At 45.3% G+C, this 27,469-nt stretch overlaps 1 protein-coding gene across 1 annotated transcript in view; it reads left to right on the top strand.

Moving 5' to 3' along the window:
* The window catches only part of LOC117204783 (zinc finger protein basonuclin-2-like), a 29,838-nt gene extending 7,185 nt beyond the window's left edge, over window positions 1–22,653 (top strand). The window contains exon 2 of the mRNA XM_033442517.1: window positions 17,436–22,653. Within this exon, the coding sequence (XP_033298408.1) occupies window positions 17,586–21,236 (3,651 nt within the window). The 5' untranslated portion in view covers window positions 17,436–17,585 and the 3' untranslated portion in view covers window positions 21,237–22,653. The remainder of the gene's footprint in view (window positions 1–17,435) is intronic.
* The last annotated feature ends 4,816 nt before the right edge of the window (window positions 22,654–27,469 follow it).

The raw sequence follows: 27,469 nt of genomic DNA, 5'->3' as shown, positions 1-27,469 counted from the left end.
AAACTATCGAAATCGTACGTTCCATAAGGCTCCGATAAAAGCACGTTTCCAAAACTCCGTGACAGTTTTAAGTTGGATCAAAGAAATTTCTAGATTCTTAATCCATAGAGGGGAAATTACTTTGATGCTATACATATGTAGCTATATCGAATCAATTCAACAATTACATAGGATATTAAACTTACAGTCGACGCTTGAAAAACTTTCTGCCAATAATCTGTCAGTTTCAAACTGAATCCCAAATAGTCCATTTCCTCCCATCTATCTGAACAACAGTCATCATCGATCCAAACGACTCTTCTCTCGAATGGATATGCGATACAGCTGAGTAGCTATATCTATCTTGATCCAGAACAAATTCACGAAAATAACTCCCATTAAATGACTTCGTCGATAGATAGATTAAACGATATTAGTCGCGTAGATAAATTTCCGCGGTGAAACGGACTCGGTACGTATCGGGCTATCTTCTTGGTGCGAGCCGGAGGGAGAGGTCGCGGACGTGGAAACGGTAAATCATATCGCGGCCGTGGCGGCGCGGCGTATCGAGCACGAGTTTCGCGGAGCGGAAGGCAATTTCGCACGACAAGCGGCGGCGGCGGCGGCGGCGGCTGGCAATACGGCCGTGGAATCCGGTAGGGTTTCGCTGGGAGCAGAAGCGTCGCAGTTTACTGCGGATGCCTCGACGGAACGCTTTGGAGAACGTGAAACCGCCTTCAGCCAGTCGCGCATCGATTTACGAGCGAATTCTGTGCCCGGAGACCGCGTCGCGAATCGCTCGACCCCGAAGCGAGGACGTTCGAACGCGCATTCGATGACTCTTTGTCGAACGTGCCTCGATGCTTCGCCGTTGTTCGCGCAGGAGAGCCGGCGCAAAAACGGGAATTCGTAGTAGGAAATGCTCTTAGATTATTAACGATTTATCGAATCAATCAAAGTTACTTCGCCAAGAAAACTTCCAAGGATCTAAATATCATCGCTATAAATCTTCGATTACCATATATTACCATATATATACATACGAGTAAAACTTAAAAAAAAAAAAGACTATTCCCAACGTCACGATAACGCGGCTGTTCGTTCTACTAAAACAACCTGATCATCTAGAAACCGTACGGTGGAAGACGAAAAGTGCGTATCGATCTTGAAGTGAAATAAGTCGATCGACCAGATGACGATCGCCGCTCGGCTGTGCTCGATAATATCTGTTCGATCGGGGATCGGCCGGTTTATTAGCAGGCAACGTGCGCGAGCGCGCACTCCCGTCGTTGACAGCCATAATTGTATAAGCTTTTTTCCCCCGTGGCGCGTTTTCTTCTTATTAGTGCGACTATTCATCGACCGGCGATTTTTCCCCCGTGGCCACGTCAGCCGTGAAAGGGCCGCAGGCAACCGTGACGAATTTATCCGCGAGCGCTCGGAACGGGCCGATTCCAGTGGAAAACGAAAGTGACGAGCCTGACGGATCTGCCACTGAGAGAACCCGCGTACCAACAAAGCGCCAGCGCGCGAGTTTTCACGGATCGACGTGAGTTTGGCGACGGACCGCGAGTCTTTTTGTCCGAATGGTCGATCAACGTTATTGGCAAATTGTTAGGCAGGATTGTGGAATCTTCTACACGGAAATTCTGACTTTTGTTAACTTTCCTTGCAATTTTAGGATATGTGAATGGAGTCGAATAGACAGCACAATACAAAGACTTTGAGAGGCTGTAATTGGATGAGAGTTAGAGAAGGATGGGATTGATCAAGGATGAATCAAGTTAGTCGATGAATCGAATTAATCAATGAATCGAATTGATCAATGAATCGAATTGATCAACGAATCAATTTATCCGTATCAAAATTTTTGGTGTTAGGCTTAGGTTGTGAAGGAATTTTTGATATTTCTGTGGTTGAACAATAGTTGAATAATAACAGACGCGCGAGATTTCCTCGGATTAACTGTCGATCAACGGTTGCGAAGACAATCCTTCTGAACCTGACTCGCTTCGGCGTTTCAGCATTTGCGTAGGCATCGTTCTTTTCGCTGTCACGTGCTCTTGAACGGCTTCGCGATGATCGCGATTACATTGACTAACCTTGCATTGTGAGTCTAACTGCGCTTTGCTCTTTACGAGCCTTCGATTCGATTTACGTCCCGAGCCAATGGAACTTCGTCCGACATGCCAGTCCGGAACGACGCTACGAAATACTTCAACTTTGACATTTTTAGCGACGTCCTTCTTCCGAGTTGTACAACGAGCCCAAAATTTCCCGAATGATCAACATTATATAAACTCATCAACGCTCCTTGTCATATCCAGTCGCACTCTACTCTAAAGTCTTTCGCGCAACGTTCAAACTCCAAAGAAGTTTACTTTTATAGCGAAAATTCAAACAGAGATCACAGGCACAGAAATTTGTACGTACACAATTCTCGAAATTCGCGTAAAGGAAAAGAATAAGGGAAATAAAGAAAAATACACACACGCGCGCACGTAGGTTGGTCGATTCGTAGGATCGAAAGTGGCAAAGATAAGTAGACGCGAGGCGGAGAGCGGAAACCGGCAAAGATGGTAGCCCGGAGCCGATCGACCTGTCATTACTCCACCTCGATGGGAGCATGATCCAAAACCGTAAATTACAGAGCATTCCGGAGTGGAGAAGACGATGCACAGACTCGAACACGGCTCGATCGAGGGATCGAGCGACAGAGGGTGAAATAAGAAGAGAAAGAGTTAAAGAAGGAGGTGGGGGAGGCGGTACGACGCGATGTCGGATGAAAGGGGAGACGAGAAGAAGAGGATCGACGGCCCGGGTCGATCGCTCGAGCGGAAACGCGAAACCGGGCGCGCGATCGGCTCCGAGGAAATTAAAACTCGGACCTGGCGTTTACGTCTGTACTACCGATCCGTCGTGTTTGACACGAAGCACGAAGAAAAGGACAGGAGGAAAGAAAGGGATAAGGAAAAGCAGGAGATCAAAATTCTTCGAACAATGATACTCGCGCGTTTCGTTGATGGTGGGTCGCTGCCCGAATTGTGAAAAATTGGCTAGTGACATGGATCTTGGTAAACGCGATGATAACCGGAGAATAGTTTCTTAGTTGTTTCGCGAGTCATTAGAAGGACAAGAATTCTTTCGTCGCCGTGAATAGCGTGGAACGTGGTTGTTTAAGGAATTTAAGATAGTTTTGTTGCTTTGTCAAAAATAATATTTCATCGCATACGATATAGAATACAGAAATAAAATTAAATAGCCTAAAATTGCAACGTTTACGCGAAACTACAAATATCAAATCGAAGACGGAACGACCGAGAAGTCAAAAATAGCGAAAAGAACGGCACCATCGAATCGACCATTCTTTCCCGAAGATTCTCCATTTCATTTCGCTGATTCTAACGAAGAACCGCGATGCATCGTACGCTTCGTTAGGCGACGATCGTATCAACTCGGTTAGCGGGAAGTTTGCGTTAAAAAAAGCCGCGTTAATAGACGAGGCAGATTTCTTGGTCCGGTCGAATTAAAACGTAACGCGTGACGCTCCTAGCCGGAACGAACGTCCGTGGCTCGCAATCGCTGAAATGCAAACGCTTGTCAGCGGTATCGCGTTTTTGACGTTAATCATATTCGCGATCGAGTTATACAATACCTGTTTGTAACGAGCTGTAACTGTTAAATAACGAGCGCAGCCGTTCGTTCGTTGTTTTCGATTATCTCTGTGTTTCATTTGAATTCATTTTTGAGAACTAAGATTAAGGATTTGAAAACTATTCTATTTGCGTTCTTAAATTCTTTCATTCTGAAGCTGATTCTTTAATGAACTAAATGGATCGAATATGAAATCTGAAATATTATTTAGGGTAGGATGAAAATTAGGATAAGAGATTTAGGGTCCTTGAGGTGCACTGTGGGTGATTTGGGATTAAAGGCTCGTTCGTGTAGGTAATTGATGATTAAAGGTGCTGGATGGAAAGTGTCGTGTAAGCGAGCGAAAACTCTGGCGTTAAGGTATTGGATAATTATACCGTGCAGGTTTGATATATTACGTGACAAGTTTAATATGCGAATAATTATATAGTGCTGTGGAATGGAGGTGACAAAGAGTACGAAGTTTTATATTGTGACGCTAAGCGCTCGGTATACGGACATTTTAAAGAGTTATGAATATGAAAAAATTATAGGGGCACGGTATTTCTCACGTAAAACTATGGCAATAAATATACTCAAAGATCACAGATCGACCTCGATTGCTATAGAATTTTTATTCTTTTAATAATCCGTGTCCAAATATTCTATTTTAATGGAAGAAAATGTATACTTACCCGGAAATGTAATGCCAGTTCGTGCAATTTAATGATACTTAATGATCGATGAATTAGCGTCAAAATAGAAATGAAGGATCGACGAATAGAAAATTTATTATAACATGAACACCATTTGATTACATAATTAAAATATTTTCCACGTCGATCACCAAAAACCTAAAAACTGAGAAATATATTCTTTTAACGTCAGGACAGTACAAAAGATTGAACGCGCATTCTCGCAATTGAAATTGGATATTTTACCCTTCAAAAACAAAAAGACAATGTCCAAACGACCAAGACTCGAGAACTCTATCCACGAAGATCCAAAACTTGCACAAACACTCCGCAGGCACACGAAAACCGTGCATCCTTCGATCGAAGCAACTGGCCAAGCAAAGATCCAAGCGGCCACAATCCAAACAACCGAGAACCAAAGAAGATTCCACTCCAGGAAAGCCAAGAACTCGATCGCGCGACCGACACCCAAACACTCGACGATCTTAATTTAGCCGTAACCGCGAACCAACGGATACCTTCGCAAATACCTTCGACTTGTTCGAAACTTCTACTTTGTTCTTTCTACCAAAGACGAGTCGATATCCATCGAACATATCCAGGTGTCACGATATTCCATATCGTCGTTCGTAACTCGTACGCCTTTCGATCTTACCAAATAACAACTGAAAGAAACTGGCAAATAGAAAACGTTGCATTACGTAACAAGGTTTATACATTTTTCTGTTTCTCTTATTCAACCTATACAGACAGCTTCGAATGCTTTTCTTTTCAGGTGATTCTGCGATAATTTAAACAAATAGCAATCGGACGGCGGCGTTAAAATACGAAAAATTCAGTTTCTCAATTGAAATCTTTCTTCTTTCTAATCTCTTTCCCTACCATAAAATTCACACCCACTCGTCGTAGCGTCGTTCGTTCCAACATGCTCCGCTATATTTCGCGTGAAAATTAGCCACGTGTGTTGAAATCCTTTTTTTCTTTTTTTTTTTTTTGTTACTAAATATTAGAGAAAATAGGATTTTTCGAGCCGTGCAGCCCGAGGTCATCGGGAATTACCATTCCTGCCGCGATAATGGTGGCGTTAAACGCATGGATCGGGTCGATCAAAGTCACATTGTTCATCGTTGGACGATGAATACTTCCACCAGCGATCATCGTTCGGACGAAGTACATAAAGAGTATCGTTGGAAAGTAGAAAACACGACGCTACGAGGAAAAGGAAAGAAGGGAGAAAAAGAAGAAAAGAGGGAAGAAAAAAAAAGAAAGAACTGGAAGAAGGATGAAATTCGCCGCGATATCGATCGTTAATGGCCGGTTCTCGATTCCGGGACCGTGGTCGCGGCGGAACAAAAGGACCAACGAGTATTAACGATCGAGGACCGCGAACTGGCCGATTCGGTGGCCGATCCCGCGGCTCGATAACGTTCCACGGACCTTTTTTCTTAATGTACTAATGCGTAATGCCAGTGTTTAATGCCGTCTGCGCCGCGTAATCACGGTGCTCTCCTGCGGCTGTAACTGATTGAAACCGCCGCGTCCTCGTGCTCTTGTTCAGGCAAAAAGGGCGCCGCGAAATTGCCCTGAACCAAGGGATAAACGGACTGGACGCGATACCGCTTCGAGATTCCGCGTTCGTTTCCTTCCTTTTCGTCCGCGGTGTCATCATCCTTTTCCCTTTTCAAACGACCACCGATTGGTAACTTCCTTTCTGGCCGATATGGATTCCACTTGCTGCTCTCATGAGACTTTCCATTATCTACGTTATTCTCTAATGACGAATAATTTTTACGCGAGATATGCTCGTATGTTTACCAAGTTTAAGAACTGAGAATATGCAATCCATTCTATAGAGAACGTGTTAAGTAGTCGTGGTTTTTTTTTCCACGCGACTTTAATACGTTCGAATGTTGCACGCAATAATGTGTAACAGTTTAAGTAACAGAAGCTTTTAGCACAAATGTATGTTGTAAGAAAACATCGGTCGATCGCGAATCAATCTTTATTAAATTTTTGCACAACCTTCATAATATATCGAAGTACTTTTATCGCGCGCGCAAACAAAAATCAACGTCAGGAATTATTCCACGGAGACGTAAGGCTATCCAGGCACTAGCGACAAACCTTTGATAGTTATATGTTATAATAGTTATACATATTAGAAGAAGAAGAGGAAATTGTAGTTTTGATTGATGCGAGCCAGAGCATAACGTCATATACAACTACTGAAAAAAGTGGATCAAGATTGCACGAATACTTTCGTTACACTGTATTATTTTTCCTTCGGTAACTTTCGGAAAAGGATTACTCCACACGATAAAGTTGCTACCACGGTTCGTCAAAAATTGTATAATTGCGTGACACGCGTAAGAAACTGATCATCGTACAAGAGACGTGGTTCGTCGACAAAGTATTTAAATTTCGAAAGGAACACGCCAATCACGATAATGGAAATCTCGCGAAACAACTAGCAGCTGAAAAAAAGCTGCAATACCAAAGTGACCGACTCGTGGAAATCGCGCGTAATTATCGAAACTGCGAAACACGGCATAAAAACGCTTCGAGTTCGTATTTTCGATCTCGATTATCCCCGAAGAAAGCACGCGAGACTATTTCTTCGTCCCCGAGCATCGAAATCACCCGTGTAACACCTCGAACAGAGACCAATTCGCTTACTTGCTTACGTAACAAATCAACGTATCCCATCGCTCGTTCTTACACGCGTGTAAAGACGAGTACCGCCGATGTGAAGAAAGAAAACAACTAAAAAAAAAAAAAGAAAAAATTCCAAAGAAGCGAAAAAGGCAGAAACCTCCTCGGACGGAAGGAGAAACGCAGTAACCGGCCGAAACGGAGACAGAGAAGAACGGTTTTGACTGGTGGGAGGGACAAGGGGAAAGAGAGACTGCAGGTAGCTGCAATCCAATTTAAAGGCGGATATCCACGCGAGATCTTCACGATTTCTACACACGAATAAGACAGCGGGCACCGGCCGTGAAATCATATGCGGTGTCCAGTCACGGATGGCATTGCCGTCGATCGGTGTTGTCTCTCCTTTCGTAGGGAAACGCGAACTGGCGGCTCCACTCGTTCGCAATCGCGCCGATAGATGGCGACAGCGACCGGGAACGCCAACAGCGAGCGAGCGAGTCGTTTGGCGGCGATTTGGCCGGGACTCGACGAGTCGCGTTAGTTCCGCCGGGGCGCGTGCCCGCGCTACGCTGGTTTAAAAAAAAAAAAAAAAAAAGATGATAGAGATCATACGTCAGTTTTGGATTTGCGATAGGAGTATATTTTATTATTTGGCACGTGGTAAGAAACATCTTAGGATCGATAAGACGTTGAATTGGAAGTATAATTTTCAAAATATAGCCCGACGTTGAATATCTGTTTTATTCTATTATTATAATTTTGTTTTATTAGTGTTGGAAATCTTGCTTAATAACTGTATTAAAGGTTAGAAGTTAAGGCAACAGGATGAGACTCGTTAACTAACACAAAGGAAACATAGCTGAATTTATAATATCCGTTCTTTATTTTATGCGTTCACAGCCCATCATCGAGTTTCCACATAGATATCAGAAGCTTCGCTGCCAATTAACAGCGATCCAGAAACGCTAGTCCCGTAAAAACAAAGAAACCTCCTACGTGTGCATAGAAGCCACGCGATATTTAAACTCGGCGTACCGAGCAACCCGCTGTTGACCAGTCCTGACACCATTAAAAGAGGATAAGAAGCAGAAGAAGAGTAGAAGGAGATGAGAACAGATAGTGAAAAGAGATACACACGATAACTCTATCAATGACGCAAGGGATCCTTTTGGAGAAAAAAGAATTTATTTTTGAGCTTCGCGGAACCCGAAACGGATACCGAACAGACATAATACGTGGATGAAAAATAAGTGGAAACGGAGAAGTTCGTGTGCCGCGCAGATTTTCCTAAGAGCCAAGAGGTCGCAAATAATGAGGAAAGTAACTGGCTATGCTCGTAAAAGTTGATTGGACGGGGCGAATGAAAATAATCGCTGGGTAATAAAAATCGCGCCGAACGATCGTTGAAATATTGTAAAAAAAAAAAAAAAAAAGAAAGAGAAAGAAAGGAAGAAAAAAAGATCGTTTCGTGCGAGAGAACCGCGATGGAAAGCCCCGCAGTCGCGTCGATAACGATCGAACAATTTCACTAACGCGACCAGAGTGTAACCACGACTGGTAATTGCCAGGGACTTAATTAAAGGACTAATTGGGTGCCGATGGAAGGACGACGGTAAACGCCCAACGAATTAAGAACGTCCGACGATGCTGCGTTCTTGCTTAATTATGCAGGCCGTGTATCAATCTTCCACCTCCAGTCTCGATCTCGCCGCGTTCAGGCCGGGAAAGTCGAGCCTCGTTGACGGAATACCGCGCGTTAATTATTATTTCGTGTCACACGGTTAGTTTTCTACGTGTGACTTTTCTTTTGGGTCTTCTCTTTGACGGGTAGATTTTCGGTACAGAGCGACATGATGTTCTTTTTCCCCTGTTTCGTTTCTTTTTGGTTGTTATTTCGTGTGATTCATTGGTGGCCAGATTGAAGATTATGCGCGGGAACGTGTGAGGAATGGTATTAAATTGTAGATTTATACGAGATGAATGCGCGCTTTCTTTTTCTTGTTTTTCGAACAAGCAATGGCGCTCAGAAAGAGCTAATTGTGCTCGGTCCATTCGTTACGACGCTATTAAAACCGCCATCAGCAGATCGTTATGTCACATTATTAGTTTATTTTCAGAGTTTCTATGAAATCAGATTGCGCCATTATTTCGATAATTAACGCTCTTAACGAACTCCTTTATGTTCTAATAGAAAAAAAAATAAAATAAAATAAACACTCGACCCTAGAAATTCCATGGAAATTCCTTTCCTCTATCAAGATACATTTGTTAATTAAATAGAAATAAAATTATCAGCGCTGTTGTCTCTGTGTTTTTGGATCAGAGCGTATCAGATACGTTCAAGTGTCACGCCAAACGTGTTTCGTGTCTAAAGCACGTTTTACGCTCTCTACTACGCTCTCGAGGTCGATTAAAATATTACGTAATCTTAAGTATAACGGTACGAATTACTTGATTCAAAGCTGAGTACTTTAAATGTGTAATTATACAGCACTTAGGAGACAATCGATTTAATCCGTCGAACGATTCACAAGAAAGTCATCGAGTTTCTTCTAAGCAGAATAAGCGAAAACTGTTCAGTAGTAGATATTGATTACTTCCACGACAAGTAAACACGCTGTTCAACGAGAAAAACCTAGAACATGTTGCGCAACGAGGAGTAAAAATTCAAAATTAGAAATTAGAAACATTCCGTCAAATGCGATAGATGCATGTCAGATTCCTGCGTCGTAAACAGCGGACCATCGTCGCTCCAAGCGAAATCAATCGTAGCGAATTTTTTGCTCGCGCTTCTTGTTCTTTCGATCGATCAATTTACCCATGCAAACTAATCAAAATAATCGAAAGCCGTGCAAAAAGCCAAGCCAGCGATAAACCGTTGCGAGCGTTTTCCTAGAGGCAATTCGAGCGGAGGATTTTCGCGAAGCGCAACGAGTCACGCGCCTCGCGCTCCGTTTCCGTGAATAATGGCGATTGTGCGACCGATTTCATTAGCCTGGGTGATTTTTCCGTGAGAAGACGGCCAGAGGAGACCCCGTAGCACGCGGTCGTGCCCGCTGCAAGCGGGTTAAACGCGATTCACATCGTTCCGATTCTCACCGCGAGCCGTATGATTTATTTTTTTGTTTAAATTACGTGCCTTCCTAGTCAGGCGTTTCCTTTCCTTTGTTTACGTCGCGTAAATCTTGCGGATCGCCGAGCATGATCGACGACACGAGGGGAAACTGAAGGGTGGGGATGAGTTTGCACAAGCTGATTCGAAGGAAAACAAGGAAAAGAAAAGGAAAGGAAAGGAAAGATTCATGCGTGGCGTCGACAGAGGCGAACCTTTTATCGTCAGGATGATCGCGAAATAGAACATTATGAAAATTTAATTGGAAATGTTCCGTGAAAACAGAAGCCGCCGCAGGTTTCGAAGGGAAGAATTGTTATATGCAAATAATTAGATGAATTTATGGTCGATGCGTAACCGGGGTACCGCTTCTTTTTCTTTTCCTTTTTCGTGGGAAATCTCTGGCCACTTCGGTGTATTTAGCGTCGTATTCTGCTGCAGGTTAAATGCTTTGTATTCGAATGGTTCTGTAATCGTGTATTGTTGGTGCACCTGTTGTACTATTAAATAGATGAATCTACTTGATTTCATTCAGATTTCTAAACTAGGATTATTTAAATATATTGGCGACTTTCAACGAACGGTAAACCTATCAATCGACGAACGAACGGCTTAATTTATTAAATAAATTTATTTTATTTTAATACCGCGGTCTTCCGTAGGATTATGCAACAACTTCTTATAAATAGCGCATCTTTTATTACGCCTCTTGTGATTTACGAAAAAAAGATAAAAGCTTGCGCGTAAAACGATACAAGAAACAGTCAATTTATATAAGTTCTTCCTGGTGATATTTCGAAATTGCGTTTCTTCGCTATCTCGGTGACAAGAATATGTCCAGGAAGAGAAGCTTAGATTCGCGATGGCCACAATGTAAAATACGCAAGAAATAACCGCACCCGGGGCGATTTAAGATACAGTAAATGACGCATGAACGCGCTCGCTGACAGTGACGCTGCCAGCTTGATGGTAATTTCGTCTCCTCTCTATATACATATATACCTACATTTTTCATCCATCTTTAAACGCCATTGGCATTAACGTGACTTCTGAAATCAACGGAACTAGTAAATTTGATAAGACAAAAAATTCGCTTATAATTTAACTTTTTTGCCACTTTGCCGTAGAATCTAATATCGCTGCTACGATGGTTGCTTTCGGTGTTTTTACACGGCGCAAAGAATCCTAATCAAGAGTAGAATATGTAATTAGTCAGTACTTTAGCGACGTCTTTGTTCCGCTGTACGTAACACGATGTAAAAGGAACGCTCTATCGCTGTTAATTCTGGCGTGCGTATTTACGATCGGTTTAATCAATCGAAATACACTCGTCCGACCAAGATCTGTCGTTACTCGCTTTGCGCAATTAGAAATTTTCAAAGAAATTTCAATATACGATGAATAGATGTGACAATTGGAACGATAGAAGTTCACATTCGGACGAGTAAATTCGATTAACAGAAGCTCGTTTATTCACACTAGCTAGCACTTTGTCCCTATAAATAGAATTGTACGGTACACGTAGAAAAGAACCGTCGATTTAGCTTCGCTGAAACTCCGTGCCACCTGACAATTATCCTCGCCTTTCGATTCCCGTTCTATCGAAACCGTGTCACCTGAGTATTCTGCGCGAGCAAAAAAACCACAACATTCCATCTGAAAATAACCCACTGTTCCAAATTGATACCATCGTCGGACCGTGCGTCACCTTTCTGAAACCTAGTTCAACAATGCCTCTGTCCAAACGAGCGACCGACGCAACGGTTCAACGTCCTCCTGGTCTATTATCATTATCATTATCCCATCAGCGGTCGTGGAAATTAATAAAATCCCCCGGACGTAGGGATAAGCAGCGCGACGTTCGAGTTCATCGGCCAATTTAAAGGACATTAGATGTCCCAAAAAGCGGCGAACCGCTCGACAGAAGAGGCAAGAAACGACTGATCGCCCGGAGGAGGCTGGCCTCGCGCAAAAAGAGACATTCTAGCGTGCGGAAAGATATTACCGATTATATGGTATCAACGGTTTAGCGATTGCTCTCACGTACGCGTGATTTCGCTAATTCGACTGTTACCGCCGCCCCTCCGGCCCCGTGTCCGCTGCCTCTTCGATCATTACCAACCTCTGCCTCCGAGCTGTTCAATTTGCTGTCCCCTGAATCCACTCCAGTCCGTTTCGTTTCTTCTGTCTGGCCATGGCTCTCCTTTCTTTCGTATTTCCATCTTTTTTCTCCTCTCGTCCACTCTCAAGCGGTAGATTTGTTGCGATTCGAGTAACTCGTTGTATTTTAACCGTTTCGAGGCTCGTTCGATGTGGAAACGGTGGAACGTGCGGTTAGTAAAGTGTTGGCTGAGTGGTTTGTCGCGAGGTTGAAGGGTTGCGCCAGTCGTTCGTCGTACTAACTTTAGCATAACTCGTCGCACGCTGTAATTTGTGCGCGCATAACGTATTAGATAGGTATAGCAAACTTGTTACGCGATATATCACAGCTGAAACTGGACAAACGAGAAACCATCAGCCTCCAATTAATTGTCAATGAACGAATTAAGCATCGAGCCAAAATTCGGTTCATCCCATTGGAGATTAATCGAATCACAATGAAAACCTTCTACGTCGAACGTTTTAAGAATTATCATCAACGAGCTACAACGGTTCGCAAGACGATAAAAACCTCTTGTTCCCTGGAAGTCTCCACTTTCACCTTCGAACAGTCGTGTTCAGAAAAACAACGACTCATTCTCCGCCTCGTACTCTCGCCTGTTTCCGGATAATCACCTTCCAAAACTCGCGTCTTTCAGCCGGTTCGCGACTTTCCCACACGGATTTTCCTCGTTTAGTCCGATAGTCTTCGTTTCTTTCGTGGCAAATCGCTCGTCCTGGGCGAAGTCGTGATGGTTCGCACGTGTGCGTGACCAGCGGAGGTCCGCCGGGTGAAAAGCAGTTCCGCGAAACGACTAAACGCTCGTCGTTACGTGAAAGGAACGCCTAAACGGTTGTGTCTAAGAACGCGGCCGGTACCGTGGGACTCGGATTTAATTCCGCACGCGAGCTGATAGGAATCCTCTTGGTTATAGGGTGGTTACACGCTGCAGAATTGCGGTTTTTCGATGAAGTGGAATTTTTAGGGTGGTTGACAGGGTAACAGCGATGGTGATAACGTTACGCGTTAAATTGCAGGAATAGAGATTGGTAGTTGATAATTTTGCAAACATCACGTAGAATTTTTAAGATTTCAAGATTTCTTTCGATTCTTTTTATACTATGAGCTACACGATACTCATTGGTACACGTATGGAGAAAATCGTATTATATTTTAATATACGTAGAAGGAGCGGCGAGATCTCAGCGACGAGTAAAAATACTGCGAAACTAGGAAAATCGCACTTCAACGTAACGATATCTTGAATTAACAATAACCTATAACAAATATAAAAACCAGCAGATTGCCAGGTTCACGAGTATCGCGCCTACGTGTCACCCGTGATTACCATAATTTTCACAGCCAGTCTCCTAGATCCCATAACTGTAACCTGCTCCTTCTCTCGTCAATTCATTACCAGAGGTCGGCACCGATTGGTCGTGTCGCAATTAGAACGTCGACCGGGAATAATAGAGGCGTTGAACGGTCGACGCGTTCATAACGTAACGTCGAACGCAGCTTCCGTCCAATGAAGTATATTTAGCGGTAGTCGGTGTAAAAATCGCGCAACGTCGACGAACGTCGACGTTTTCGCACACCGACTAATATTTACCGATTTTTTGGGAAATTTTTCGTCGTTACGTTTCGTTTTAATGCGTCTGTGGTTTTTGCGCTCGAAAAACGTCTTTTTTCGCCCATTTTTTCTTTCACCGCTTCTTTTTTACCAGACTCGGTGGAATCTGAAACTGGAAATTTATTACTCGCCGTCGCGTCGCGGCACAAGTTACAGGACGTTTTTTCTACGGGTCGCTTAATGAAAAGTTAATCTTTGTTCTACAGGCTGGTAACGAAGCGACGCGGAACGTTTTGCACCAGAGTGCCACGGAATTAGAGACTTTTTGGTGCTCGTTTTCTTGTTCCCACAATTGATTAACGATCTTTTAAAGAAACACTTGACGGCATCGTGTTAAAATTCTTTCGTCTTAAAATTCAGTTTTCTGCGAGGTCAGTGTCCTTCTTCTCGTGTCCTGGACGTGTCCCGTAATTCTCCATTCGTAATTTGTTGGTGCGCTCCGTTACATGCCCACGATGAATGATTGTCATTCGAGTTTCTCTGTTAGCAAACTCCACGTGTTAAAACAGACAAAGAGATTTAGATCTTTTTAATTGGATATCGAGAGAGCTTTAGAAAATTACGTAGTAATCGTTACGATTATTTGGAACGTAACGCGTGGAAACATCGAACGCTCATCCTACGTACGAGTCGCGATCCCAATGATTCTCGAACGTGACAAAGAGAAAATGGCGGTTGTCTCGTATTACAAAGTCGCGTTGTATTCGGGAAAGCCTTGCGCGATTCGCGTCGCCTCGCGTCAGCGAGCTCGGTGCGAAAAATAACGCGGCGTTCGCCTCGAATTTCGAGTGGCGTCGCTGAAACGAGGGTTTGCGACGCGGCGCTGCGTCGTTTCGCGGCCGCGTGTGCGTGCTTGAAGAAATATACAGCGGGACGCGAAAAGCGTCGCGCCGCGGTGCCGTCCTGCGTTACGTCGAGCCCGTCGGTATGCGTAAATATACAAGTTCGACGCCGACAGGGACGCTCTATATATTCGCATTGGCCACCCTGATTTTAGAAGGAGCCGTGACTACCTTCCGGTGTCGATACGTGACGTTCCGGCTACGCGAGACCCTCCAAACTGGATCACAATAACAAAAAAATTATACGAAAATGCCATCAAATTGAAAGAAATTCTCTGCTATCTTTTTCCTAGCTTTCTTCACGGGAATGTAAATTTCTCCCGATCAGATCATGGATATTGGAATTTTCCATTTTTATAGAATTTTTAATATATTGAAAAACAGCTTCGACTATTAATTATCTCGGTAATTGAAAAGTCTGGTGACGAAGCATGAACTGGTGTTTCTCGTTCGATCTTGGATCGATCTAATGTTGGTGCAAGAACGATCGGTTAATCGATCGTTGAGAAGTGATCGTGACTTTTGACGGAATTCCATGGAAGAACAGGTGTATCGAAATCAAGAACACGAAAGAGAAACCGGCGACCTTAGCTGCGGATTTTGCGAGTCGATTCTGGAAGCACGTCGCTGGCTGACAATGAACGGCAACGAGGAAGTGGAAAAATACTAAACAACGGAAATTGCTACTTTCTTCTTTGGGATGTGTGCGTACGTGGATTTGTTTTCTAAATCGAGAAGAAACGATTTCTTCTCGTTGAATTAAAGATGTCTTTACGGTTGTCGAGACGCTAACGAGGAAAATAATATATCGTTGTTGATTGAAGATTCGGATGCGTATTGGAATGGGAGATGCCTGAAGAACTTTACCGTACGAAACTATTTTCTTTTGCATTTACTATTAGAAAGCTCGTAATCTTGTATTTCGTTTCTATCATTTTTCTTTCTCTTACTAGGTACATAGTTGATGGCTGTAAAACGCTCTTCGAACAGGGTTCTTCCTCCGACTGTGTTTTTCACGCGTAAAAAGAATGTGTAGAACTCATTAGATGGCCACATTGGCCACACTAACGAATCAATTAGCAGAATTTTGTCTTCTTCCTACGCTCTCCATCCACCACTTCTTCGTTTTTGAAATGTACGAGAAATTCAGATAACCGAAGTCTGTCCGATAATTACGTTCTACCTGCAATGCTACTTTCCAAATTTGCGATTCGTATAATACTAGTAATACTACGATGGTACAGTTATTTCTCCTTTCCAGTATGTCAACAAATCAGGAAAGAAAATTTTCTAGCACGAAATTTACAATTAAATGGAGCACCACTTTTTAATTGAAAATTTCAGTTTTCAATAACAGTTTAATCTTCGATGTCGGTCTCACTCCCTCGCGGCGTTAACAACGTTTGTTATCGTTAACGAACAGGATTGCCTTGTCGATAATTTCAGATTCTTGTTAATCACGATCGATGAATCGTACGCAACGTGGACGTTTCGCCGCGACAACTCACCTAGAACTAATTGCGTTAAAGAGAATAAATTAGTTCGATTATTCGTCGATCCGTTCTTATTAATCGTCCTGTGCACATGGTCATTACGTAAGCGGCCTTCCACGCTACACGAATAAAGGAAGCGTTTTTGTCCGGACAAGGAATTATCATAAAGCTGCTTTTTATCTCGTAATTAGGGACGCGAAGAGAAGGATTTGCCTCCTTTTATTTAATTTTTTTTTTTTTTTTTTGTCAAGTCATGGTAAAGCAGCGTAACACAATAATGTAATCAGGAGAAATTGATCATAAGTCGAGGATAAACAAGAAGTAACAAGTTAGTATCGAAACGGCTCGGCAACGGATTGGTTAACGTTCGATTATAGGTATGGAAATCGCTAGCAATACGGACCAAGTCTATTAATACGATTGCAATTCTAATTCCTGCAACGCTTCATTGACAGACGACCGTGACACACAAGTGTTTTTGCGGATTTCACGCTTTTTCTCGACGCTTGACGTCACAGTTGACAGTTTAGTTTGAATTTATAATCGCGCTCCGGAATTTCCGGAGTTTGAAACTTATCTACGAACGATCGGTAAGCGTAAAAAACTGAGAATTGTTAAATATTGCGAAGCACGTGTGATACACTGAGAGAGCAAGTGGCTATTACAGGACTAAAATATTTATATCTTAAAATATAATATTCTACATTTATAAATACCATAATTCTTCTACGGTGTGTTACGAAAGAATTCGCAAGAACTTTCGCGGACGTGCACTTGGTACTATTTGTCTGTAAACACGATATTGACCGTAAAACGCGGAATTACAAGAGGAAGCGAAACGACTTCCGCCACTTTGCGTGCGGCACGTAGCTAATCTCTAATACGTTATACGGCGTTTACAGTTTGAGGACTATTCCGGGATAATTGTCACGCGTTCCTAGAAGATGTAATTTTCTTCTGACATCCTTACGTTGAACTCGATCTTAATTGCAGGTTCGTGAAGCCGCACTTCTATGTATTTTGCCATCAAAGTACTACGATTAATCCTTCTGATCGGTGGCGATTCATAGATTTATAAGGATGTTGAAATGTAAATGATAAACGAAGAGATATCCATGAAACGTAAGGGAAACGCGATATGTTAGTTCCAGCTGGCTTTGGATTAAATTATTTAATTTGTATTCCATGTTGCTTCGTATCTCAATTCAGATTAGAGCAACCTAAAAATAACGAAAGATGAATTTGTTGTTTTGCAGGATTCGCAGAACGGCCCGGTGCTGGACCGATGGAGCATCTGCTCTCCTGAAGAGGAGCCGCTGGTACTACAGCAGTTCCTCAGATTCGCCGAGACGCGTCCATTCGTGCAGCAGTTGCTGCTGGCCGCCGGGACGCCGGGGACGGATGCTATGTCACCAAGCAGACGACCTTCGCCGCCGACGATGCCACTAGCACATTTACCACCACCTCTACACCTACTCCACTGCGGTCTCCCGCCTCCAGGCTCGAGGTTGCCACCTCCTCTGCCACCACCGCCGCCGCCACCCTCCGTCTCGCATCCGTCGATGTCGCCCACGGCCCAAAAACACTACTCATCTTCGTCCGGTGGAAACTCCGCAGCGGGGGTGACGAGTAACGCGAATTCACCCCCGAGAAGTCTAGATTCCCATCTGACGGTATCACCGCTCAACCGACTGCAGAGCATGCAGCCATTCGACTTTCGGAAGCTAGGAACCTTAGGACTGCCAGCGTTCCCACCTCTCCCACCACCACCGTCGGCCGAGCAGCTGTTGCAAAATAGAAAATCCATGAGAAATCCACAGAGCCCGCACAGTCCGCCCCACCATTCGAGCAGCAACCAGCTCCAGAGGCCTCACATGCCGCCCGTAGCGCCTGTCTCTTCTTCCGCGCTTAATTTCGGACATCCGCTCTCGGTGGCGGTGTCTTCTGGTGCTCTTCCACCCAGTTTCCCTACTCATTTTCCACCACCGCCAATGGGCAAGTCGTCAGGCTCGGTGACAGGCATGACGGCGCCCGCGGACGTGCACAGCGGAGGCGAGAAGAGCAGCGAGTTTGGTTCGGAGGAAGACGAAGAGGACGACGAGAATTCGGACAGCGCGTTGAACCTCAGCAGGCGCGACTCCATGTCTAAGCACGTTACCGAGCAGCGACACCCTCCTCCACTACCTCTCCAAGCTGCTCCTTTAGGCAGGCCACCCGGAATCCCCGGAAGAAAGCCCCACTCGCCAGGCAAACGGCCGGGCAGCCAATGGGGCGCGTCCGCCAATATCCCTCCGAACCTCGGTACTCCATTCATCAATCCTACCACCGGGAAGAAAAGAGTGCAGTGTAACGTCTGTCTGAAGACCTTCTGCGACAAAGGCGCGCTCAAGATCCACTTCAGCGCGGTACATCTACGCGAGATGCACCAGTGCACCGTGAAGGGATGCAGCATGATGTTCAGCTCGAGGCGATCGCGCAACAGACACAGCGCCAATCCAAATCCAAAACTGCATTCGCCTCATCTGCGACGGAAGATCTCGCCGCACGATGGCCGCTCATCCATGGCGCACGCGCTCGTTTTACCACCCCAAGTGGGTCTACCTGTTCCAGCTACCGGTCTCAACCATCTTCCCTTCGGTTCCTTTCCGTTGCTGACTCCACCTCCCGATCTTCGATCGCCAGCTTCGCTGTGCGGCCTCGACTTCAAACACCTGGACTTACAGTCTCAGAGTCAAGGTAGACCGGGCTACGACGAGGCTCTACAGCAGAGGATGAGCGCGAACGCGGGTATTTCGACGACCACCGCGCTGACTACCGCGGGCGTGGCGATGACGACCGCTGCAGAGACGCCCAACACCACCGCTGCAGCTAGAGGATCTTTCTCTAGCAACAGCGTGGTCGACACGGTGTCACCCTCCACTCAAGCCTCTACTGCGGCAGTAGAAGGGGAAGAAGAGGAAGACGACGACGACGGAGGTATCGTAGTTGTGGCGGAAGACGACGCGAGCAACCTGCCCTCTAGGCTGCCACTGCGTCCCGGAGAGGACGACGATGAGCAGCCAGCCGACTTTAGTTTGGCAAAGAGACCGAAATTGTACTTCGGCGATCCGACGGAGGAGGATCTCGCGAGCAACGCGGACAGCAACGAGGACAACGACTCGATGGGCACGATCGATCAACAGAGCTACTCCGTGAGCCAGAACTCGATGAACTCGACGTCCTTGCACAGCAGAGGCGTGCGAAAGAGGAAGTCTCAGCATCCTACTCGATGCGCCGTTCTAACCGAGGTTCACTCTTCGTCCACAGACGGAGATTCGTCCAACGACGAGGAACGAGTACAAAGACGTTGTCTGTCGGAGGGTGCAGGAATGTCGGCGATAAACGACTTCCAGAGCCAACCGGAGGATATGTCCATGTCCAGATTGGAAGCAGAGGAGCGGAAAATCTCCCCGAGTTCTCCAAAGAATCTGAGCTTCAACGACCACGAGTCGAGCTCCCGTTCGCCCGAAACGTGCAACGCAAGGGATGGAACGCGGACGAACGGTGGCGGTGGTAAACGCGATACGGCGTCGTCGCAGGAGAACGTGGAAGATCTATCTCAGGACGAGCCGCGGGATCTGAGCTCGAGAGCGAGCAGCGTGAAATCGCCGAAGAGGCAAATCAGTCCAGAGCCAAAGACGTGCCACGAGCCGGCGGAAACTCGTGCTACAGAAGCCGGCTCAATTTCCGTGGCTTCGATCGGTCAGAAAGATCCGAATTCCTCCGAGTTGGCCGACCGACGGAAGAGCGAGAGCGAGGAGGCGACTAAGGAAGACGAAACAACGACGAGAGTGTCGTTGAAAAAGGAGAAGGAGCCAGAGGAGAAGGCGAAGGAAGAAGAGAACCAGGAGGAAGGTGATGATGAGGAGGATGAGCCGATGGAGGAGGTCGAGGAGGATGATGATGATGAGGAGGTGAACGCGGCGCTGCGTAATCAAGAAGGTGAGCGTCCCGATGATCCCTCCCGTGCCCCGAGCTCGGTCGACAGCCGTCCGACGACAGCCGACGACCTCTCCCACGACTCCTCGACCAACACTTTGCGTCAACTCGAGTCCTTGTCGCAGGGTCGCGCGATGCAGTACACCGGGATGCAGCAGGCGGCTTCGAGGTCTGGCCGCGGCTCTACCAGCCCCGTCAGCCTCACGACGCACCAGGAGACCACCATGGACAATTCCTCACGTGGCTCTCGTTCATCCAGCGCCTCACCCTCCACAGCGGCCATGGATACGGACAATAGCCTTATCACCTATGCCCGTTACGAGAACGGTGGCTTTGTCAGCACCCAGGAGGTTCCCTTGGACCGGGAGAATCCGCGCCGATGTACGGCCTGTGGCAAGGTGTTCCAAAACCATTTTGGGGTCAAGACGCACTATCAGAACGTCCATCTAAAGCTGATGCATCGCTGCAGCGTGGACGGTTGCAACGCAGCCTTCCCCTCCAAGAGGTCACGCGACAGGCATTCGGCTAACTTGAACCTCCATCGAAAACTCCTGTCCACGTCGTCGAGTCCGCCTCTGTCGTCCAGCTTGCCACCAAGCTTATCACCCAGAGTAGACGATACCCAGATGAATCCGTTGTTGCACAACGAGTTCCTCGCGAGATTATACACGGACGCGGGCATCGGTGCTCTCGGAGCTTATCCTCTCACACCTGGACTACCGTCTGCCGTTGATCTGGCAGCCAGAATACCGCCCCCGCATCCTCTTTTACTGCCACCTCACTTGGGAGCTACCTTCTCCGGCCTGTCCTCGTTCGCCTCCCATCTGGCTGGTCTGAACGGGCTTACTCACCAGCATCTCAACCACTTGACCAGGATGTCGCAGGACCAGGGGAACAGGCATCCTCCTGGATCAGGTTCGCCAATGTCCTCGCCGGGTTCCGAGGACCGAAAGGAAGAAGCCAGATGTACGATCCCTGGCTGCGATCGGGTGTTTGGCTCCAGAGCGGTCAGGGACGCCCACTCGAAGGACCCACAGGCTCATCGCGACTTATCGGTTCTGTCGACCAGCGGCTCGTGACCGATCTCCTTCCGCGGACGCGACTATTATCCCTTACTGTGATGCCAAAACTGCGATCGTCGATGATCTCGATCGGAACAGGTCAGCGGAAGACTTGGCTCGCGACTTTGACCGAGTATATCCAGTCGTTCGACGAAAACGTGCAATATCGTGGATCCGATACCTTCTAAAGAACCGGAATCTTGCCACCCACGCGGCTTCGATAATTCTGTCATAGTCGGTCTCGAGCACAAAGCCGATCTCGTCGCGGTTCGATGGTTGCCGGACACGTTCAGCGAAAGTACTTAAGAAGCAGGACCCAGGTGATTCGAATCGACTGTTTCATTCAAGAATCTTGCCAGCGACAGTGACGACATCCTCTGGGGTAACCTGGGATGGTAACTGACGCGTTCCAATCCCGGTTCTCGAGTTAGTTTTCGTGCAAACGCAAGGTGCTCCAATCTAGTCAATTCGGAAACCCTCGGCCACGCCGCTGGAATCGGAAGAATCGTCCACCTCGCCTATGTAGCCGCGCTTGATCGGACAGAATCGTTCTTCGAGGTCGACGAACGAAAAGTCGGAATACACGAAAGTCTCCGAACGATCGAAATTCGTAAGTCGAGAGCCTAGCGTGGGAGGTACGTCCGGTCCCGTGAAGGTTCCTGTTCCAATTCGCGTGTCACGGAGCATCAAACGAAAAAGAGAAAGCTGGTCGACTGAGGAGAGATGTTCAGCGAATCGAGCTAGTTCCTCTGCTCGCTTCTTTCCCTGATGATCGAAGGGGCGGTAGAAGGAGGAGACGAATGAAGGGAGTGTGGAGGTTAGATGAAAAATGGAGCGACAAATGGAAAGATCGAACGCGCCCTCGTTTCGGTCTTCCGGCTGATTTTATCATCGTTGTGATAAACGTAACGTTTAGTATAAATATGCCACTTATTTAATCAGTAATCAATTACTACTGCTGTATATATAAACATAGTACCTTTTTTCGATGTATCGCGTAATTAATCAATTAAGCTACTTCGACGCGACCGATGCTACGCGAAGGAACGGAGATGATGACGATAGTTTTGTAAAGGAGAACCGATCCGGGCCGGGATATCGAACCGATCCAAGACGACGCGCTACGCGTTCACTGTCGGCTACGCTATAGATATTAAAGTGCCCAGAACTCTTAATCCTCTCATCGTTCTTCGAATCTTTAAATACGAATCACAATGTTTTTTTACTGCCTTCGTCCGCGTATTGCGATTCACGTGTATAATTCCAAAAAATCAACGCATCAAGTACCCTAAATCATCTTCGATCCTAGGTACCGACACAGTTCTAAACACAGCCCAGATTACTTCTTAACCCATTTGCATTCAAGCGCGGATTAATCCGCGCGCTGCGACTGTCTTCTATCACCAAGCGCGGATTATTACGCGCGCTGCGACTGTCTTTTTAAATTTCCATTTTAATCTAAATAATTTTTTTTTAAATAAATAATTTTTATTTTTTCTCTCTGTTATAAAGAATGTAAGATGCAACGTTTGCGAAGTAATATCGTCTAGCTATCATTTTGAACATTAAATTTTTGATAAACTCCATGAAAAATTCGGATGTCATTTACTGCACCTACGACCGACCGCGCGCGGTGATAGGGCCAGTCCTCTGAAGTAGAGCATGATGCAAATGGGTTAAATACTATCCTTCGATGCTAAACGCTTTCAAACACTCCTAATCGGCAGTGAACGCACCGATACGCAAAACAACGAGTAAAGAATGATAAAAAGGAATAATCGAGTGTAGAGGTCCGAAGTGATCGTCGCGGCGAGCAAAACGGCGGGCAAACAGATCGATCGCTGAATCAAAGCTTACGTCGTCTCGCGCTAGATAAATGAGAATAGATAGATTTTATTTATTGTTTCCTAGGGATCCTACACGAGAACACACGCTGTACCAGCGGCCAGTAGCGGGCACTGCCGCGGAGATTTCCTTCCTACGTCATCGAACGATCGCCTGTCGTTCGATCGTAGTCGATCGTCGATCGATCGTATTGGAAATAATCGAACGAATTCGGGGAAACACGAGAAAAATACGAAAAAAAAAAAAAACGTGGAGGAAATTTTGTACGACGTTCGAACGACGATCGACCGTCGTTTCTTTCTTTTTTCTTTCCGTTGTACATACATTGTATACGTTATTTTCGTAGTCTGTGCACGTGCGTGTGAGTAAAACGTCACGCGTCACAGCCAGAATCTGCGTGCGAATCGACGACAAGTGAAAGAAACAGGGAGGAGGGCCGGAAACAGGTTCTTTTTGTACGCGCCTGCGCCCAAGCGATTTTTCATGTTTCTCGGCTGAGAATGGCGATGTGAAAGAGAATTGAGAAAAAGGAAATGAACAAAAAGAAATGATGGCAGCTCGCGACATACGACGAACCCACTAACTAATTACTCGTAAGGGCGAACCAGAATTTACAATTGTAATTATGTATAAACGGAATGCTATGATGTATGATATTATAGATCGATTATAAAGAACACTCATCTTACGAAAATAAATACCAATCGAAATCATTCGTGTCTGCGTTCTACGTTACCCTGCCACACTGTTTTAAACGGTTTAATGGACGTGAGTCAATAAATAGGGGATCCATTGAGGTTGATACGTTGCAGCGATTCGAACGTACTTAGGTGCACGAGTTTCATGGCACGCTACATACATAGATTTCGACGGACATTCTTTCCAACGATAAGTTTAATATTTGTAATTGGAAGTTTCGAATCCCACTGACGATAACTTTAATAAAGGACTAGAGTTCTTTTTTCCTTTGATATTAATCATTATATTTTATAACGATGAATTTTTCTACAGTAGAATATTTCGAATCGACGTTTAAGTATATCGTCGTCGATGAATTTCTATCGTCAATTATTTAGCCCAGATACATGCATCTCGTTGTTACTTGCAATTGTAACAAATTCGTATCCTTCACAAATCGAAGAAACAAATTTTGACCAACGGATAAAAGGAATTTAATTGATAAGGGAAATAATGACAAAAATTTCGTCCCGTTCTCACTGATAACGATTACACAGAGATCACATCCGTTGACAAAGTATCACACGCTCTATAAAAAAGTCTCGATCGTTCACGCGTTCTCCGGTCGTTAAACTCGAAACCGTGTTCCCGCGTGGCTTCTCGCAGCGAACCACGCAAAGGCCGCGCAGAAAAACGAAAAACCACCGACCCCGCCTACGACCTCGAACACTCGACCTCGTTTTCTGCGAAAGAAATCCTCTTGAAACGAGGGACGCCGGCTCGTTTATCAGAGATCTCGCGGGCGTGCACGCGCACGCCTACCAATCCTCGTGCCGCGAACCAACGCGAACACCAACACGAACAACGAGACCGAATGAAACAAGTGAAGTACGTGCAAGGAAGAAGAACCGAAAAGGTGGAAGGTTGCTCGACCCTGGCGACCGACCTTTTCTTACGCCGATTCTCCCATTGTCAGCTCCAAACAGACGAAAAAGGTTCGCTGACATCGTTGCTCCATGGTAATTAGAAATGTCCCGGCGAGGGTACGACGTGGTAACGTTCGTAATGGCGATGGAAAGAGGGAGATGGTTAATTACGTGCAAGTGGACCAGAGGTGGACGAGATGCTTTCGTGCGTTGGCCCTCACGGAACTCACCGCCGGCCTTTAATCGGCCAGACAGATTAGATTAGCACCTTCGATTCCCTGAGACCCTTAACGTACGACCTGGCCGCTTAATAACGGGTACACGCGAAATCGAATCCTTGGAGAAAGAAAGGACTCGCGAAGATGAGACGTGATTAGAAACGGGGTTGTTTCGAGAGGGAGGGAACCTCGATCTGCTACGTTTAGTTTAGCTGGCAAGATGAGAAGATGCCGCAGATTCTCTGCTTCCTCTTAAATTACGATCGTTTAATAAATATTATTGTTGGCTCTAATCTCAACGATTCAAATTCCAACGTGTCGAATACCAGACACTAGAGTTACCTACATCTTTTCCCTTTTGATCGCGAACGTTACGTCTATTTCACTATCTGATCGTTGAATGGCGTCAGTATTTAATTCTCATTGTAGAATCAGTAAAATAGACGGTCTGAGACTTTTGTATCGACAATGTGTATATGCAATATCCGAATTTCTATCATCTACCTATACCAATTTACAAATTAACAAAGTCCCATTCCTAACCTATCGAATGCCAGTCACGTGGACGATCTTTCCCTACGAAAGGACGCGAAATTCGATATAGAAGTTAGTAAAGCCAGCCTAGTGCTCGTAAAAACAAAAGACTCGCCACGAAGGCCCGAGATAAATGGATTTGCTGCGGCTTAGAAGCCGCGAGCCCGGCGCCGAGAACGCGTACTCGGATAGAATTTTACTACCGCTTCTCCGAGACGCGCACGACAGGTGTAGCGTGGGAGCAAGAGGGTTGCCAAAGGGGATGGAGATGTGGAACGGCAGGGAGAAGGGATTGGACGAGTGGAGAAAAAGGAGAAAATCGGCGAAAGAACGAGAAGGCGGTCTCCGGTGCACGTTGGCTCGCCCATCGATCCCCGCGCACCCCTGTCGCCTCCACCCCCGCCCAGTGATTTCCATACGCCCCAGCGCGCGCCGGAAGCAACGATGGATCTTCTCGATTTTACGTTTTTTTTCTCTAGAGGCGAGAGTATCCGATAGAAAAAGTTCCATCTTTCGATCGCGAGGTAAATGCGTTTTACGTTTATTTGCAGTTGGAGTGAAGAGTTTTGTTAATTGTACAGGACGATTCAAAATTAGACGATCGAAACGTGTGGACGCGCATTGATTTATAACAAACGTTATTTCGATTTTGCAGGATCGTGATATATTTAACAGGCATAGTTTCCTGATTCATCTGCAGTTTTTGTTAGCCCGAACCGATCATCCATCAGTCGTATTCACAGTTTCAGAGACAAATGTGCTCGCCGTTATTCATTTTTAATGGCACGCGCAGGCTCTGCTTACGATCAAGAAATTTCTCACTCGAATGGTTAACGGGTAACAGTTATTACGGGGACCCCTTAATGTTCGGGTAATTAAAATTGCAATTGGTTAAGGATACCATTATTACTGTCGAGAATCTGGAGATCCAACACAATAATTACCTTGACGAATATTATTTACATTAACGATACCACACTAAAATATTAGCTTCTTTTAATTATTCCTATAAACGAACGAATTAATCCGCGTTTGCACGATAAGACGTTTTTATCTATAACATTTAGTAACGATTCGTAAATTGCAAACGAGCTTAATCCTTACAAAAATACGATAGAAAGAAACAATCAGAGGAGAATATAAGGCGCAATTTTTTCATGATACCTTCGCTAGCTCTTTTTCTAACAAAATTAATACACTCCACGAACGTTATCATCTTCCGTTTATTATTTTCATAAAACATTTCGTGTATATTCAAATCGTCTACATAATCGTCTGTTTTACGTACAAAACAAATTACACGGTCAGCGGATAACAAAAATCGAAGAATTCGAAATACAATTTTCGACTTTCAAATAAATTTATCACAGCGTATATCCTACTTCTGATAATTTCGACAATTACCCCAGTCGAATTCCGGACAACGAATTTCACTCGTTTAAGAAGCGGTTTAAAAAATCGACGGGCGTTCGTCAAAAAGCGTGAGATCCTTCGACGAGGAAAAAGGAACGAAGAGAAAAAGCTTGGAAACGCGAGATTCGCAGTGACAAGCGTACAGCTCTGTGCAAGGGATCGTTTACCAAATTCAGCCTGGAAGAAACGACGGCTCCTCGTTCGGGGGATAATAAATTACCAGCTTTTGAGGTGCGCGCTTTCGCGAAAATTACCCTTCAATTATAACCCCATCGTCGATCCACGATAACGACAAAGTCATAACGAGTATCTGAGTTCCACGCAATGAGAACGTGTCCGTCGAAGCCTGTCGCATTTTATTAAATACTCGTTTCTATCCAACAACCGTGTCAATGCACCTGCGAGCCGAAGATCGCTATCGTCAAAGGTAAATTAGACGCGACGAGATGTAGTTTTGGCCGTAATTAGATCAGAGGAATTTGTAATAACGTCTTTTGAGTAGCTACTATTCTCTTCTTTCTCTGTTGATCTAGCATCAAAGTGTCCAGCAAAATATTTACCAAGCGAGTAAATACAAAGTAGGAAAATATTTTAATAATATGAAAATAGATAGGAAGACGATCGGAGTATTTGGACA

The sequence above is a fragment of the Bombus bifarius genome, unplaced genomic scaffold (assembly GCF_011952205.1).
Source record: "Bombus bifarius isolate JDL3187 unplaced genomic scaffold, Bbif_JDL3187 scf7180000007980, whole genome shotgun sequence".
In the NCBI taxonomy this organism is placed as follows: Eukaryota; Metazoa; Arthropoda; class Insecta; order Hymenoptera; family Apidae; genus Bombus; species Bombus bifarius.
The sequence above is the reverse complement of the archived record's forward strand: the minus strand, read 5'-3'. Positions and strand labels throughout refer to the sequence as shown.